The sequence below is a fragment of the Bufo gargarizans genome, chromosome 10 (genome assembly GCF_014858855.1).
Source record: "Bufo gargarizans isolate SCDJY-AF-19 chromosome 10, ASM1485885v1, whole genome shotgun sequence".
Classification (NCBI taxonomy): Eukaryota; Metazoa; Chordata; class Amphibia; order Anura; family Bufonidae; genus Bufo; species Bufo gargarizans.
Window position 1 is genome coordinate 47,877,969 of NC_058089.1, and position 14,988 is coordinate 47,892,956.

The window sequence follows — 14,988 nt, forward strand, 5'->3', positions numbered from 1 at the left end:
TGCCATCCACCTTGCTTGATGCAGAGCCCCCTGGGATCCTGAAAGTTATTTTTAGACCATCTCCTAGGTACAGGAGTGAGAGTAGTAATAATGGTGATCAATGTGTGCAACCTCTCAAATCTTCTTGAAATTTGGCATATATATATTTTACATCACTGATACTCTGGGAGTAAGCAAAGTCATATGAAAATCATATATTTGGAAAAATGAAACTCCCTAACCTGGGGGCACTACAATTTGTGCATTGTTATATAATGTATTTTATTGTTTCCTTTGCTCTGTAGTTCCCTGTAAGGAATGGTTGGCAGGAATAGGGTTAACCACCATGTTCCTCCACTCTTGGTAGGAGTGAGCTGGTCCTGCTCCCTGCCAAGAGGGGGAGTTCCTGTCCAGAGACAGAGAGGATAGGAGGCTGACTTCAGAGCTCCGGCTCCTGTTACAGATTATCCAGAGAGAACTACACTAATTTTCCTTGAGACTTCAGAATTAAAGACACTACTGTAAGGTGAGGGATTACAGCCAAGCCACCCATCACCAAACAACCACTAGGCCAGCATCACCTAAGTGCTGAATTGCCACCAACCAACCTACCTCCAGATTCCTTGCTGGTGCAGGAGAAGATTTGCACTTAAAGTCTTCTGCTACTGAATGTGTTTGAAGTTCTACGCTGCACTTAGCAAAAAAGACTTTATTACATTGAATTCTGGCCTCATTCTTCAGTTCTATATTTCCACTGCACCGATCCCGCTGGGCAACGGCTTGAGGAATCCACCGACACGACACTGCGTCAGGGCCACTACTACTCCTATCCTCTACTCCGGCTCCTCAGGGGGTCGCTGCAACACTAATTGGTGAATTTATCATTGATAATTTCATATTATAAATTCAATATTTTTATCCCTGGCCAGTTCACTGACAGGTGGAGGAAGTACAAAGACATTTGGCACCTTATGGTCCTGTGAGCATCACCATAAACTAGATGTGGAGGGGACTGTGCAGACAGTATTTAAGATTAATTCAGAGGGAAATCTTACACTAAAATACCCAGATTGAAAAATGGCATCATACCCGATAGATATTTGATGAACCATTCAGGACATTATGTCCTCTTTGTGTTTCTACACCAAAAACGCTTGACCATCAAACTGAGGCACGTCAACAGCTGCAATGGGTGCACGCCTCTGTGGTAATTTCCTTTGGCTTTTTCAAAGTGGTGACACAATTATTTTTTTATGCAAAGACATGTCGCAATAATTTGTTGAAAACCCTAGAAGCAATGTTTTCAGAACAGTACATACATACATATGACCATTATCTGACTGGGCCAAAAAGATACCAGAAGAAAAATATGGTCAGATTTACACAGCTGGAGCCTATAGCCGTACCTCTAGGAGCATCAATCAGAATATGTCACCATGACAGACAGCCAGGAACTTGTCACCAAGGCATGTGAGCATAAAGTAAGACATATTTCAGAATACCTCAAAGAACAGAAATTGTTAGAACTAAATCAACCCACAAATGGCCCTCCATCCATCATCCAAATAAGAGCTGGCGCCTATAGCCCTAAGAGCCTCGGTGGGAAGATGTCACTAGGACAGGCGGCCATAAACTAAGACGTATTTCAGAAGACCACTAAAGGCAAGAGGAACTTAAACTAACCTATTTCTGATAAATGTACATGGTCAGTGAGTATGTTCTACCATATTGTCAGTCTTGGAGACCAGGAAATTCTATACCCTGCAATATTTTGTTAATTCCCCTCGAAGATTTAGAAAATTGAGAAGAAAAAAATACTTTTTGTAAAAGGGTTGTCTCATCAAATGTTCTCAAATGTTAGGGATTTTCGATACTTTGAACAGACCCTTGAGAACTTTACGTCATTACTCCATGTACATTTTTGTATTGAAATTGATGTTTTCCCTTAAAAAATACTGAAGCTTCAGTATGCCAAAGTCCTAAAATACTAAGAAAAATAATCATACTGTACACATACACCAGTCCAGAACCGTCTCTTTTAAGCAATTTGATACATTTTATTAACCCTTTCTGGGTTTCTCCGTTGAAAATTTGGATATGACAATACTTTTTGTTATTATGGTCAAATTTGGACCCGTTCTCTCACTCCTCATTCTATGGTATAGTAGCATGTTGCTTGTCGCTAAATCACAAGCCAGCCATATAAAAAAAATAATTACTATAATATTAATATTTACAATGGAATGTTATCTTCTCCTAAGAGAGTTTTGGAGTCTTTCGTACCAAAGGGTAGATGTATGAATCTCAATGATGGAAGTGCTTCCTCCCATTGTACATTTTGTGCAGAACCTCTCCACTGAACTGATATGTCAACTTCTTCTTGACCTTCTTCACTTCTCCAGTCTTGCCGTAGTTACGCAACGCCCTGGCCATCTTCTGATAGGTCATCTTCTTGCGGTTGCCTTTTTGAATGCCCCAGCGGTGAGCAAGGGCTTCTTTGTGTTTGGAGGAGAACTGGAAGGTTCCTTTGTCTTTATCTACCCACCAAATGCTCTCTTTCATGTCTCCACTATGCAGTAGCTCTAGAAGGAATTGGTAAAGTCGAATCTTCTTCTTACTTCCTGTGAGAAAGAGAAGATGAAAGTTTTGAGAAAATGCCTTGGGGAGATTTATAGTTGGACATTTGCAATTTACTTAAAACATTGATGTCTAGATATTTTTTAGGAGAGACAGCTTTCTGACCTGATTCTGCAAGAAGCATCCCATAATCAGGGTCTCGTAGATCCGTCTCTCCATCTGACACCTCCAAAGGGGGGCTGCGCCTTTCGTGGTCACCTTCCTCAGAGCTGAGTGGTGCAGGAGATGGGTATGACACACAGACGCGAGGGAGATATGAAACCTTAGAAAAGAATACCAGTGATATATAATGGATCATACGTAAAAAAAATGCGTTAACAAACACATCATACAGGTCAGATCGGTGGGTTTTTCTGTTGAGGAATGACCAAAACTAGCTTGATATCTGTTTAAGGAGGTGGCCCCAACACTGTTGTCCTACCTCAGTCTATTTGGCACTGAAATTTCAACACCAATATTTTTTTTTATATATTTGCTAAAAATAAGGTTTATCAGCAATAACACCTTTCCGATGACCAACCAGCTGTTTGAAGAGGTCACGGCATTCTGGTGACTGCAGTGGTCTCTTCCTAGGACAGTGATGTCACGTTCATTGGTCACGTGGCTTAGGTCCAGCTCAGTCCCACTCGAGTGAATTGGGCTGAGCTGCAATACCAAGCACAGCCACTACAAAAAGTATGGTGCTAGGCTTAGTAAGTTTCGAGGAGGCCGCAGCGCTCACCTGACCAAAACATTGATCATTGAGAAGCTGGACCTCCTATGATTAGATATTGATGACCTATCCCTAGGATAGGCCATCTATAATGTACTCAATACTATACACTTTAAGTTGCGGCTGGGAGGTCCCCCACCAGATCGTCCTGGTTATAGCGTCTCACCATTCTTATTTAAAATCCTATTAAGGCCTATTTTCTAAATTGTGAACACATAATGTAACGATGGTGACTTTGACATTAGGCTTCAGCAGCCATTATAGATTCAGTCATACGGATTGCAGTTTTGCTTTAGTCAGAACCAATTGTTTTTGGTACCATAGGAGCATTATTGATGGCGATAAATGCATCATTAAAGATGAGAAAAACATAGCTGCCTTTTTCTAAAAACAGTGCCACACCTGTCCCCAGGTTGAATGTGGTATTGCAACTTAGACCTAATTACTTTAAAAAAACAAAACTGAGCTAAAATATCAGACACAACACGTGAACCAATGTGGCACTGCTTCTGGAAGATAGTCGCCATGTTTCTCCAAATCTGTACAACCCCAACCCCCAATTAAAGGTTGTAAATTATTTGCATAAGGCCTCATGCACACAACCGTGGCCGGTCCGTGCCCGTATTGCGGCCCGCAAACAGCTCTTGAATAGATCGGCAATCCGGAAGATACGGTGTGGTGCAGAACGGAGGCTCGCATTGGAAGCCCACAGAAGCACCAGGGAGTGCTTCTATAGGTTTTCTGTCCGTACCTCCGGACCACAAAAAAAGTACTGCATGCACTACTTTTTGGACTGCCGGATGCGATCCGGGCATCAGTGCCCGTGCATTGTGGACCACAATTTGCGGTCCGCAGCATGGGCCAGCACACAGTTGTTCTCACACGCTGTAAATCCATGTGTATGGAGCCTGTAGTTGTCCGCATGAGGTTTAAGACTCTGCAGAAGCCTGAATGTTATAGGGTGAAGTATAATTGAATCAATATGGAGGCAGCCGACCTTCATACAGTAATTGAAGTTGGAAGCAATTTAGTAGAATCCTAGGACTTGCGTACCTGGTGGGTGAGTGGTAGGTGCGGATGCGACGCGGTCATTCCAGAATCTAGGACATGCATTTGCTCTAGCTCCATGTGTCTGTACAGCTGTTGCAGCTGTGGGGGCTGTACACTTTGCAGTTCTGTAAGCTGAGAATCGGGGAACCCATCAAGATCTCCATGTAGGTGTGGGGTATATTCCCAGTAATGTTCTAGGAGGGAAGCTACGGCAGGATTAGCAACCGGTCATTTATTGTGCTCTTTCTTTAGACTTTCTACCAAATTTATATTAAAAAGCCAAGGACAGCGCCACACCTGGTTGTGTTTGATATACCAGCTGAGCTCCATTGAAGTGAATGGGACTGAGGTGCAATACCACACACAACCTGTGGACTGGCATGGTGTTATTTTTTGTGCAATCCCTTTTAATATATCAAAAGCTACCATTACAGTATAATGATAAATTCAACCCTAAATACTGCATTCCTCTATGACATCATTGATCCTTGCTATACTTGACAGATCAGGATCCATACCTAAATTTTACCACAATTCTTCTCCAAGCTTAGATGCATATGGCCCACCCAAAGGTGTGCCATAATGGTATGTCCACAAAATGGAAATTTCACATGGATTTCAGCATGTAACCTGTGCCAACATCCATATGAACCCCACAAACAAATGGCCTTCCATTGAATTTGATGGAAAATCCATGTCACTAGTGTTGGGAGAGCATGCTCGGCCGAACACCGCGTGTGCTCGAGCGAGATGCTCGAGTCTCCTCCCCGCAGGTTTGTTGGCTGCTACGCAGCCAATAAACGTGCTGGGAAGTACTGGGACTCCATGTAATGCCGTAGCCATGTTGGTTACTGGCATTACAGTCATTGGCTGGCCGGAACGCTATATAGCACCTGATGACACGTGGTTCGGCTCAGTCTTAGTCAGGGAGATCTGCAGCAGAAGGGACAGATATTGTAGGGACAGGATTTTTTTTTTTTCAGGCAGGGTTTACTGTTGAAAGGTGTTAGAGACCCAAAAGTCCTTTTAAGGACTATTATTTTATCTGGCTGCAATATATATTATTAGCGCAACCTGCGCTAAATTGCGGGCAATTGTTTGGCCACTGATTACTATTTGTTCACCCTTCCAGACCCCCACTACAAAGAGTACTTCTAAGTTATCATTCGTTTGGTGGAGAGGACGAGCAAAATGGTGCAATACCAGAAGGTCCTTGTGGAAAAATTGCTCCAAAAATTTCCAGCTGGCGGCAGAGTACGTAGTTTCTTGGTCAACCGAGGAGGGGAGATGAGGGGAACACACAGCAGTTCCAACAGAGGCAGGGCAACACTCTCCAAGGCCTGGGACAGTTTCATGACACCCCGCCAGCACCCTCACCCTGATGCGCAGCCTAGTGTCACAAGGAGGGAAAAGTTTTGGAAGATGGTGAAGGAGTACGTAGCAGATTGTGTCAGCGTCCTCAGTGATCCCTCTGTGCCTTACAACTATTGGGTGTCCAAGCTGGACACGTGGCACGAACTGGCGCTCTACGCCTTGGAGGTGCTGGCCTGCCCTGCCGCCAGCATTTTGTCACAGTGGGTATTTAGTGCTGCTGGGGGCATAATAACTGATAAGCGCATCCGCCTGTCAACTGAAAATGCTGACCGGTTGACTCTTATAAAAATGAACAAAGCCTGGATTGCCCCTGACTTCTCTACTCCACCAGAGGAAAGCGGCTGAACATAAAGGCACTCTAAATGTGGCTTTCATGGTGTATTGAATACACTGTATTCCCATGCACCCCTTCCACCACAAAAAAGGGTATATGGTTCAATCTCCCTTTTCTCGTCCTCCTCCATCATATCAACATGCTTATTAGGCTGCCCTCGCTCCTAATGTTTAAAATGTCAGATCAGCAGCAGGCCCTCGCCCCTAATGTTTTAGATAGTCAGATCAGCAGCAGGCCGTTCACTTAGTGCAATCTCTTGCAACTTTGCATCAGATTTTTCCAATTCAAATTCCAGTATGTGAAAACAACCTAAATATCTGGAGGTCCCACCTATCTAGAGAACAACTCTCCAAGATGAGTGGGACAGATCCAAATGGTGAATGAATGGAGAGATAGGAAGCTTGCATGGCTGCTTTATTATCTCTCATAGGCTTCAATAGAGAGAGCCACGTACATATACGTGACCACCTCTCTGTTCAGTCCTTGTGGTTACCGCCAGCCACATTGCCTTATAGAACATGTCCCTACGTGAAGGAATGACATTGGTGGGACACCAACTATTTCACAGTATTATGCTATTAGGCTCGATGTTAAGTGTTATGATTGGCATACTTTACCATATTGAAGATTTCAACTAGCAGATTACACAGTCGAGTCACATTATTATGACCATTTCCTACTTTCAACATTGGCAGCAGGTAGCTCATGAAGGAAGTCATGTGTCAGGAGAGGAACATCAGAGAATAAACCCCTTGTAACCATTGCTGAAAGAACACAAGCTGGTGGTGGCAGCGTTATGGTCTGGGGAATGTCTTTGTGGCATTCTCTGGGTCCACTCCTCCTTTGGGAAGGCACCCTCAACTGATTTAGGTATGAATCCATCCTTGCAGATCATGTACACCCATACATGCTTATTGCCTTCTCTGGGATGGATGGGATCTTCCCTTAAGACAATGTGACATGTCACATGGCTAGAAATGTCTGACATTGGTTGGAGGTGCATGATGAAGACTCCCAAGTACTACCCTGGCCCCCAATTCCCCAGACTTGATCCCAATTTAGCATCTGTGGGACCATCTTGATCGTTGTGTTTGCTCTATGGATCCTCCCCCACACCCCCTCCAGCATCTGTGGGATGCACTGCAGTCGGCATGGCTCTAGATACATGAGATAACCTACCAGGACCTTAGAGAGTCACTCCCAGCCCATCTAGCTGCTGTCTGTGCTGCACACAAGGTTACTCTGAATATTAGCTGGTGGTCAGAATAACGTGACTCGACTGTATATCTGCATCACCATTACTATAGTTTTACTAAAGGAAATACATAGTACATCATAATTTTGCATAGTAATAATTCCCATTACACTACTGATAAAGTACCCAATGACCAGTACTATTAATACTAGTTATTAGATATGCGCGAATCAATTCTAAAAGAATTGAACGCGACCCACATTTTGTAAAAATTTAAATTGCATCCAAATCCAAATTTTGGGTGATTCGATTTGGGTGAATTTTTGAGAGAAAGAGAGAGAGAGAGAATCAGATAGAGAGTTGGAGAGTCCTATGAGACCTCAGAGGGTCATAAACAAATTTCCAGGCCAATTGGAGCACATTCTATTTGGGCAGAATCGATTCGGACCCAAATTAAATTTACTGACCGATATGTTACAGTCAGACCTAAAATGAATTTTTACAAAATTTTCTGAAGTCTACTGTTAAGGTTAGTAATTACAAATAAGCAAATCAATAATAAACAAATTAAATTTGATGCCAATTTTGTAACAATTTGAGTTGCACCCGAATCCAATTATTTTGTGATTTGATTTAGACACATTTTGGAGAGAGAGAATGAGAGAGAGGTCAGAAAATCCTAGGAGACCTCAGAGTGTCCTGCTCAAATTTTCAGGCCAATTGGAGAACATTCAATTTGGGTCGAATCAATTCGGACTAGAATCAAATTTTTTGACCGATTAATTACAATCGGAAATTAATTTCAAGAGATTTGCTCATCTATACTATTAATGTTAGTAATTACAAATTAGCGAATCAACTCTAAATTAATCAAATTCAACCCAAATTTTAAAAAAATTGAACTCCATGCAAATCCAAATTTTTAGTGATATGATTCAGGCACATTCTGAAGAGAGAGAGAGAGAATGAGAGAGAGTCAGATAATTCTAGAAGACCTCAGAGTGTCATACACAAATTTTCAGGACAACTGGAGCACTTTCGATTTGGATAGAACCGGTTTGGACCCGAAGTGAATCCGTTGACCGACTGGAACCTGAATAGAATTTTGTCCATGTCATATCTAGTGAACTTAACTACTGGTGTCCATAGACAGCGTGAGGATTGACCTATAGTCAAGTCACATAATGGGGGGGATACTTCTGCATGAGATTCAAGTTAGTGAAACATATGTAATAATTACCATGGCTTTCACTGTCACTGAGATACTGGTAATATTCAGGAGGTGCTCGGTAGACCTCTGGCTCATAGGGAGCCAGCTCTTCTGGATGTGTCTGAAAGAGAACGATAAAATAACAAGAATCAGTCAAGGTCACCTATAGATGACAATAAATACAAAATCAGAAAATGCCGTTATCTTGGTCTTGAAATGTGGAACTTTTCAGCAAAGTTTTATACTTCTCTGTTGGAAGAAGATTGTTACCCAGTTGGGGTCAGTGATGCTAAAGGGTCTGAACCCCCATGTGAAGCATAGTAAATACAAGCTTGTAAATTGATTTGAAGTTAACAATTGCTGATCTGGTAGAAAATCTGGATGGTTATGATTGCTGGTACAAATTTTTAGGTTTCCATAATGATACAATATTTAATAATCACCAATGTAGGCATCCAATGACACTGCACTAATACTACATCAAATAATGCTAATATTTAAGGAGAGCTACACTCTATTGGAGGAAAGACTGGATTGGTTGGATCTTACACATAAGACATATATATTGTGGCTGATGTGTGCAAAGAGGAAAATTGTCTGCTTAATTTGGCTCATCATGCCATACATGTTTTTTCCACCATGGCAGATCACATTTTCAGCAGACCAAACAATTGTCCTCTAAAATTACAAAACGCAACTTTTATGTGAATAGGGAGGAATATTGCTTTTGCCACCCTCTGGCAGATACATAACTCTACGATCTCTATATGCACATTAGGCTGAAGTTAACATGTATGTTTAAAAGGGTTTCCTCTACCCTAAGAGCCAATAAAAAAAAGTGACGTACAGTGGTGGGGCTAGGCAGGATCATAGGCAACCAACCATAAGACCTAAATCCATGAGCACAGTGGATGAGCATTGAGACAGCGTTCAGATAGCTTCTCTCCTGTACATGATAACCTTCAGATACGAGTGAAGGATACTCTGCAAGGCGGACAAAAATAGCCTAGTGGTTAAGGTCACATAGCTGGGTGATCAGGGGGCTGCAAAGACACTTTGGAGTCTAGATTTTGATGGTTCAAATAAGACATTTTATAAGTTTCAGTTGAAGAACATACAAAGACGTGAGGGGGTCTACACAGTAAGAATCAAAATGTAGACCACCTACACCAGCCTCCATGGGGAAGAATCTAGTAGTAAAGACTCCCTCTTCCCATCTTTTATTGGACAGAAGGGCAGCATGAACTTTAACCTGACAACACCTGCCCAGTTTGTTAAGTTTTGGACTATAGAGAGCTGTAGCCCTGAACAGGTTAACACCACTAATAAGGAAAGCACTGGGACCAATCTGACCTTGGGGCACCTATCCACGGGCCCCACAGAGCCACATGAGCCCCCTCTGCTTACACATCCTTATCTATTTGGAATTATGTATGTACACAAGAGTAAGGGCTCATACACATGAACGTATGTATTTTAAGGTGTGCAAAACACAGATCCGCAAAAAATACGGATGACAGCCATGTGAAATACGTATTGCATCAGGTTTTTTTTTTGTAGATCCATTGTAAAAATCAGACAAGACATAGGACATGTTCTATCTTTTTTTGTGGAACGGCCAAGTGGACATTCAGAAACGGAATGCACACGGAGTAATTTCCATTTTTTTTTTTTGTGGACCCAGTAAAGTGAATGGTTCCGCATAAATACCGCAAAAAAAAAAAGAAAAAAGGAATGGACACGAAAAAAATAAATAAGTTAGTGTGCATGAGCCCTTAACTATTAAAATATTGCTAAATGCTAAAATACTTTTTATAATGTATCCTGTAACACATGAATTCAGGATATTTTAATATATATTACCGCAAGATATACAGTATTATTACCATATATTACTACAAAATATAACATCATAACTATTTATTACTACAAGAAATATTAGAATTACTATCTATATTACAAGATATATTATACTATGTATTACTACAAGAATTATTATTATTATTAGCTTTAGGCGATACCCCCCTGTTATCCTACATGTGAAGATTAAATAGATTGCTCCCTTTGTTCTCCTGAAAAGCAAATCACAAAGGGACACATTTATTAAGACTGGCGATTTAGACGTTGGTCTTAACAAGTGCCTGCGTAAAGGAGCCGGCCTCTATGTAACTTTGGCATCTCCATCGCCAGTTCTAAATGTAAGAAGGCTTCCTTGCTGTCTTACATTTAGACCATTTTCTACGCCTATAACAGGTGTAAAAAATGATGAATGAGATCCGGCCCCTTCCATGCCCTACTTTTTTAGACCTGGCATCAGCAGGGAGAAGTCGCAGACCTTTTGCACCACAATCTGCGTCAGAAATTTGCCTAATTTATGCCTATTTCTGTTTAATAAATAACCCCCAAGTGTCCCCCTGTGATCAGCTATCAGTGATCTATGGGAAAACCAGGCAGTAACTGTTCAGTTGTCCTGCAGCGCCACCACAGGGAAAATTGAGAATTACACAGTGTCCATTGACATCATTCATTTGTCTGTGTAATTAAGACCGGTCTTCCAGAATTAGACAGAGAGACAGAGAGATGACTTTTCAAACCACTCTCCACTAATGAGATGCAAATTTTGAGCTATTAACTCATAATCTCTAATCCGGGATATAAGAAGCTAGACAATTCCTATAAAGACAACCTGTCCTCATTCCCGACATGTCTGTTTTAGTAACTACTTACATCCCCCATGTAATAACAGTTCTGGAGCCTCTATTCTTATGACTGTAGGTTGTACAATTCCTATATTATTCCTACAAGAGAATTTTGAATGAATTCCTAGCAGTCTGCAATAAAGGTCCAGATGGGTGTTACCAGTTAAGGGTATGTCCCTGCCCAGTCTGACACTGGCAGCACCGATTAGATTGTGTCAGACTGTGCAGGGACACACCCTCAATTGGTAACAACCATTAGGACTTTCATTGCAAACTTCTAGCAGGAATAATAAAGGAACGGCACAACATAGAGTCATAAGAATAGAGGCTCCAGAATTGTTATTACATGGGGAATGCAAGTAGTTACTAAAACTGACATGTCAGGAGAGGGGAAAGGTCCTACTTAAGGACTGGGCTTAACTTTGTATTTACTCTTGAAACAGCAATAAAGTTTGCTTATAAAATCGTACGTCTGAAAGCAAAATGTACTCAGTTTATTGCACGTAAATTGCAATTTAATGTAAAACCCCCCCCACATTTTGTGATTCTACAGCCGGCTTGTATGTGGCTGACAGGTAATACTATATTGGTCCCTGCAGGGAGATGTATGGCCAGATGCAGCCTACACCGCTGATAACAGCCAATCGAACCTAGTGCTGCATTTGCCCATAACAACTAATCGGATTCCTAAAATAAAGGCTGCTTCCCGATCGATTGCTCTGGTCAGCTGCTCCACTTTACCTTTGCACAAGGTTTGACAAATCTACAATGTTTGTCTTCACTGTCTAGGGTTAAAAAAAATATATATAAAAAACAATGGTTTTCACGTCATCAGTTGAATGGTTTTGCAAAATTGACGATATTGTAAAAAATACTGCAAGTCTCATCTTTATGTTCAGTAACACATTTCCTCTGGCCGTAGCCTAATTTGGTCTTGTACAATTTATGTTAATGATTTTCCAAACTTAAAGGGGTTTTCCAAGTGTTCACTATTGATGACGTGTCCTCAGGATAGGTAGTCAGTATGTGATCAGTAAGGAGGGGTCTGACTCCCAGCACCCCTGCCGATCAGCAGTTTGAAGAGGCCGCCTCCTTGCAGCTTCCCAACAACAGCGCCATCCATTGTTTAGCGGCTGCGCTTGGTTTTGCAGCCCGCTTGAATGGGACTGAGCTGCAGATAGACTATGTGACCAATGGCCTAGCAAGAACCCACAGCTCTCACCCGAGCACCGCAGCCTTTTCAAACAGCTGATTGGCGGGGGTGCTGTGGGAGTAAGAGCCCCTCCCCACCGGATCAGATACTGATGACCGATCCTGAGGATAGTCCATTAGTAGCAAACACTCAGACAGCACTCAGTACGTAGGGCTCTTTCACACTTGTGTTGTTCTGTTCCGGCATAGAGTTCCGTCGTCGGGGCTCTATGCCGGTAGAATCCTGATCAGGATTATCCCCATGCATTCTGAATGGAGAGAAATCCGTTCAGGATGCATCAGGATGTCTTCAGTTCAGGACCGGAACGTTTTTTGGCCGGAGAAAATACCGCAGCATGCTGCGCTTTTTGCTCCGGCCAAAAATCCTGAAGACTTGCCGCAAGGCCGGATCCGGAATTAATGCCCATTGAAAGGCATTAATCCGGAGCCGGCCTTAAGCTAAACGTCGTTTCGGCGCATTACCGGATCCGACGTTTAGCTTTTTCTGAATGGTTACTATGGCTGCCGGGACGCTACAGTCCTGTTTGCCATGGTAAAGTGTAGTGGGGAGCGGGGGAGCAGCATACTTACCGTCCGTGCGGCTCCTGGGGCGCTCCAGAGTGACGTCAGGGCGCCCCACGTGCATGGATGACGTGATCGCATGGATCACGTCATCCATGTGCATGGGGCGCTCTGATGTCATTCTGGAGCGCCCGGGAGCCACAAGGACGGTAAGTATACTGCTCCCCCGCTCCCCACTACACTATGGCAACCAGGACTTTAATAGCGTCCTGGCTGCCATAGTAACACTGAAAGCATTTTGAAGACTGATCCGTCTTCAAATGCTTTTAGTTCACTTGCGTTTTTCCGGATCCGGCGTATAATTCCGGCAAATGGAGTACACGACGGATCCGGACAATGCAAGTGTGAAAGAGCCCGTAACTTTGGGTAGAAAAGCAGCAATCTTTGCTGCAAGTGACGCTTTGCGACAAAATTTGCAACTTTCTAGCTTTTCCAAAAAGTTGGCAAGATGTGAGCAGGAGGAGGGCGGCTGCGAGCAGGATATCCATGGTCCGACTCATTTAACAACATGTGCATCAGAAAAATAGCGCACATTACACCAGAAATCTACTGCCAGCTCCGAGAATAGATTTCAGTCCTGGTGCAAGGACAGCAGAAGGTACGACAAATTTATTAAAGGGGAACACGCAACCTCCATGACACGAGGGCTGCACATCAACAGCACCGACCACGGGGCCACCATGTCATACTGTAAAAATTTGATCATTACAATAACAATTACCCACAAAACTCATGCAGACTCAAAAACGCAGAGTGACTCGGAGTCAATGTAATAGGGGGGTCAGGAGGAGAAGTCAAGCAGTATGGAGAGATGCCAGGGAAACCAGGTCCTTTGTAAAGGCCCCGTGTGCCCTTAGCGGTCCACAATGCATGGGTACTGACTGAGTGCATGCCATTTGGAACCGTGATCTGCAGGATACGTTCAATTTTTTTGCATTGCGGAGACACGGACTGAAATCCCACAGAAGTGCTTCATAGTGTATGCGTGGTCTTCCAATCCATGCCTACGTGTTGTATCTTGCGGATTGTGGACCCATTAAAGTCAAGCCACAGTACGGCCTGCACATGGCCAGTGCACGTATATTGCAGATCCGCTGCTTGTGGGCCTCAATACGGGCACGGGGGACACACGCTCGTGTGCATGAGCCCTAACGCTGTCTCCTGAACCCATGCTAATCTGATCGATGAACCGCTGAGCGTGACACAGTGACACAGTGTGCTTCCTGCTCCTTGCATAATATGCAGACAGATGCAGAGCAATAATCGGCACCTAGAGCACGGGGAAGGCACTGAGTTCCGTCCTAGGGGCTCAATACCGGAAAAGAACTGATCAGTTTTATCCCCATGCATTCTGAATGGAGAGAAATCCGTTCAGGATGCATCAGGATGTCTTCAGTTCAGTCACTGAACAGCGTTTTGGACGGAGGAAATACCGCAGTATGCAGCGGTATTCTCTCCTTCCAAAATTCCGGATCAGTTGCTGGAATTCCGGATCCAGCATTTATTCACAGCATTAATCCAGCATTAATCCAGCATTAATTTACAGCATTAATCCAGCATTAAATGTATTAGTGCCGGATTCGGCATTAAAAATACCTTAATAACGGATCCATGAAAAAAAAAAAATATATATATAGAAATAGATGCGTTTTTGCAATGCATTTGTGAGACGGATCCGTCTACAAATGCTGTCCGTTTGCATGCAGATTGCCAGACCCGGCAGGCAGTTCCGGCGACGGAACTGCTTGCCAGATCACTGAAAGTAGCCTCAAATGATATATCAGACTGGCATAGAATCACCCAGCAAAAAATTTTTAATAAAGTACTAACTATAATTCAATTATCTACCTTACTATTTTTTTGTTTTTTTAATAAAAAGCAAGGGGTTATCCCACAAATTAAAAACTCTTTTTTTGACTCAAATACAGTCCTGATGAAAAGTTTAAGACCACTTGAAAAATGGCAAAAAATCATATTTAGTAGAGCTTCAACATGCAACAAGAAGAAATGAGAGTGAGACAAAAC

General features: G+C 42.7%; 1 protein-coding gene across 4 annotated transcripts in view; it reads right to left on the minus strand.

Annotated features, from left to right (window-relative positions):
• Window positions 1-2,011: 2,011 nt before the first annotated feature.
• SPI1 (Spi-1 proto-oncogene) overlaps window positions 2,012-14,988 on the minus strand; it is a 43,141-nt gene continuing 30,164 nt past the window's right edge. For 2 of the 4 annotated variants that reach the window (XM_044269968.1, XM_044269970.1), the window contains exons 2-5: window positions 8,522-8,612; window positions 4,382-4,572; window positions 2,722-2,878; window positions 2,012-2,600 (exon numbers count right to left, since the gene is read on the minus strand). In XM_044269968.1, the coding sequence (XP_044125903.1) occupies window positions 2,284-2,600; window positions 2,722-2,878; window positions 4,382-4,572; window positions 8,522-8,612 (756 nt within the window). In that variant the 3' untranslated portion in view covers window positions 2,012-2,283. Of the gene's footprint in view, window positions 2,601-2,721; window positions 2,879-4,381; window positions 4,585-8,521; window positions 8,613-14,988 lie in introns of all 4 variants that reach the window. The other 2 variants (XM_044269967.1, XM_044269969.1) reach the window with 1 other exon arrangement.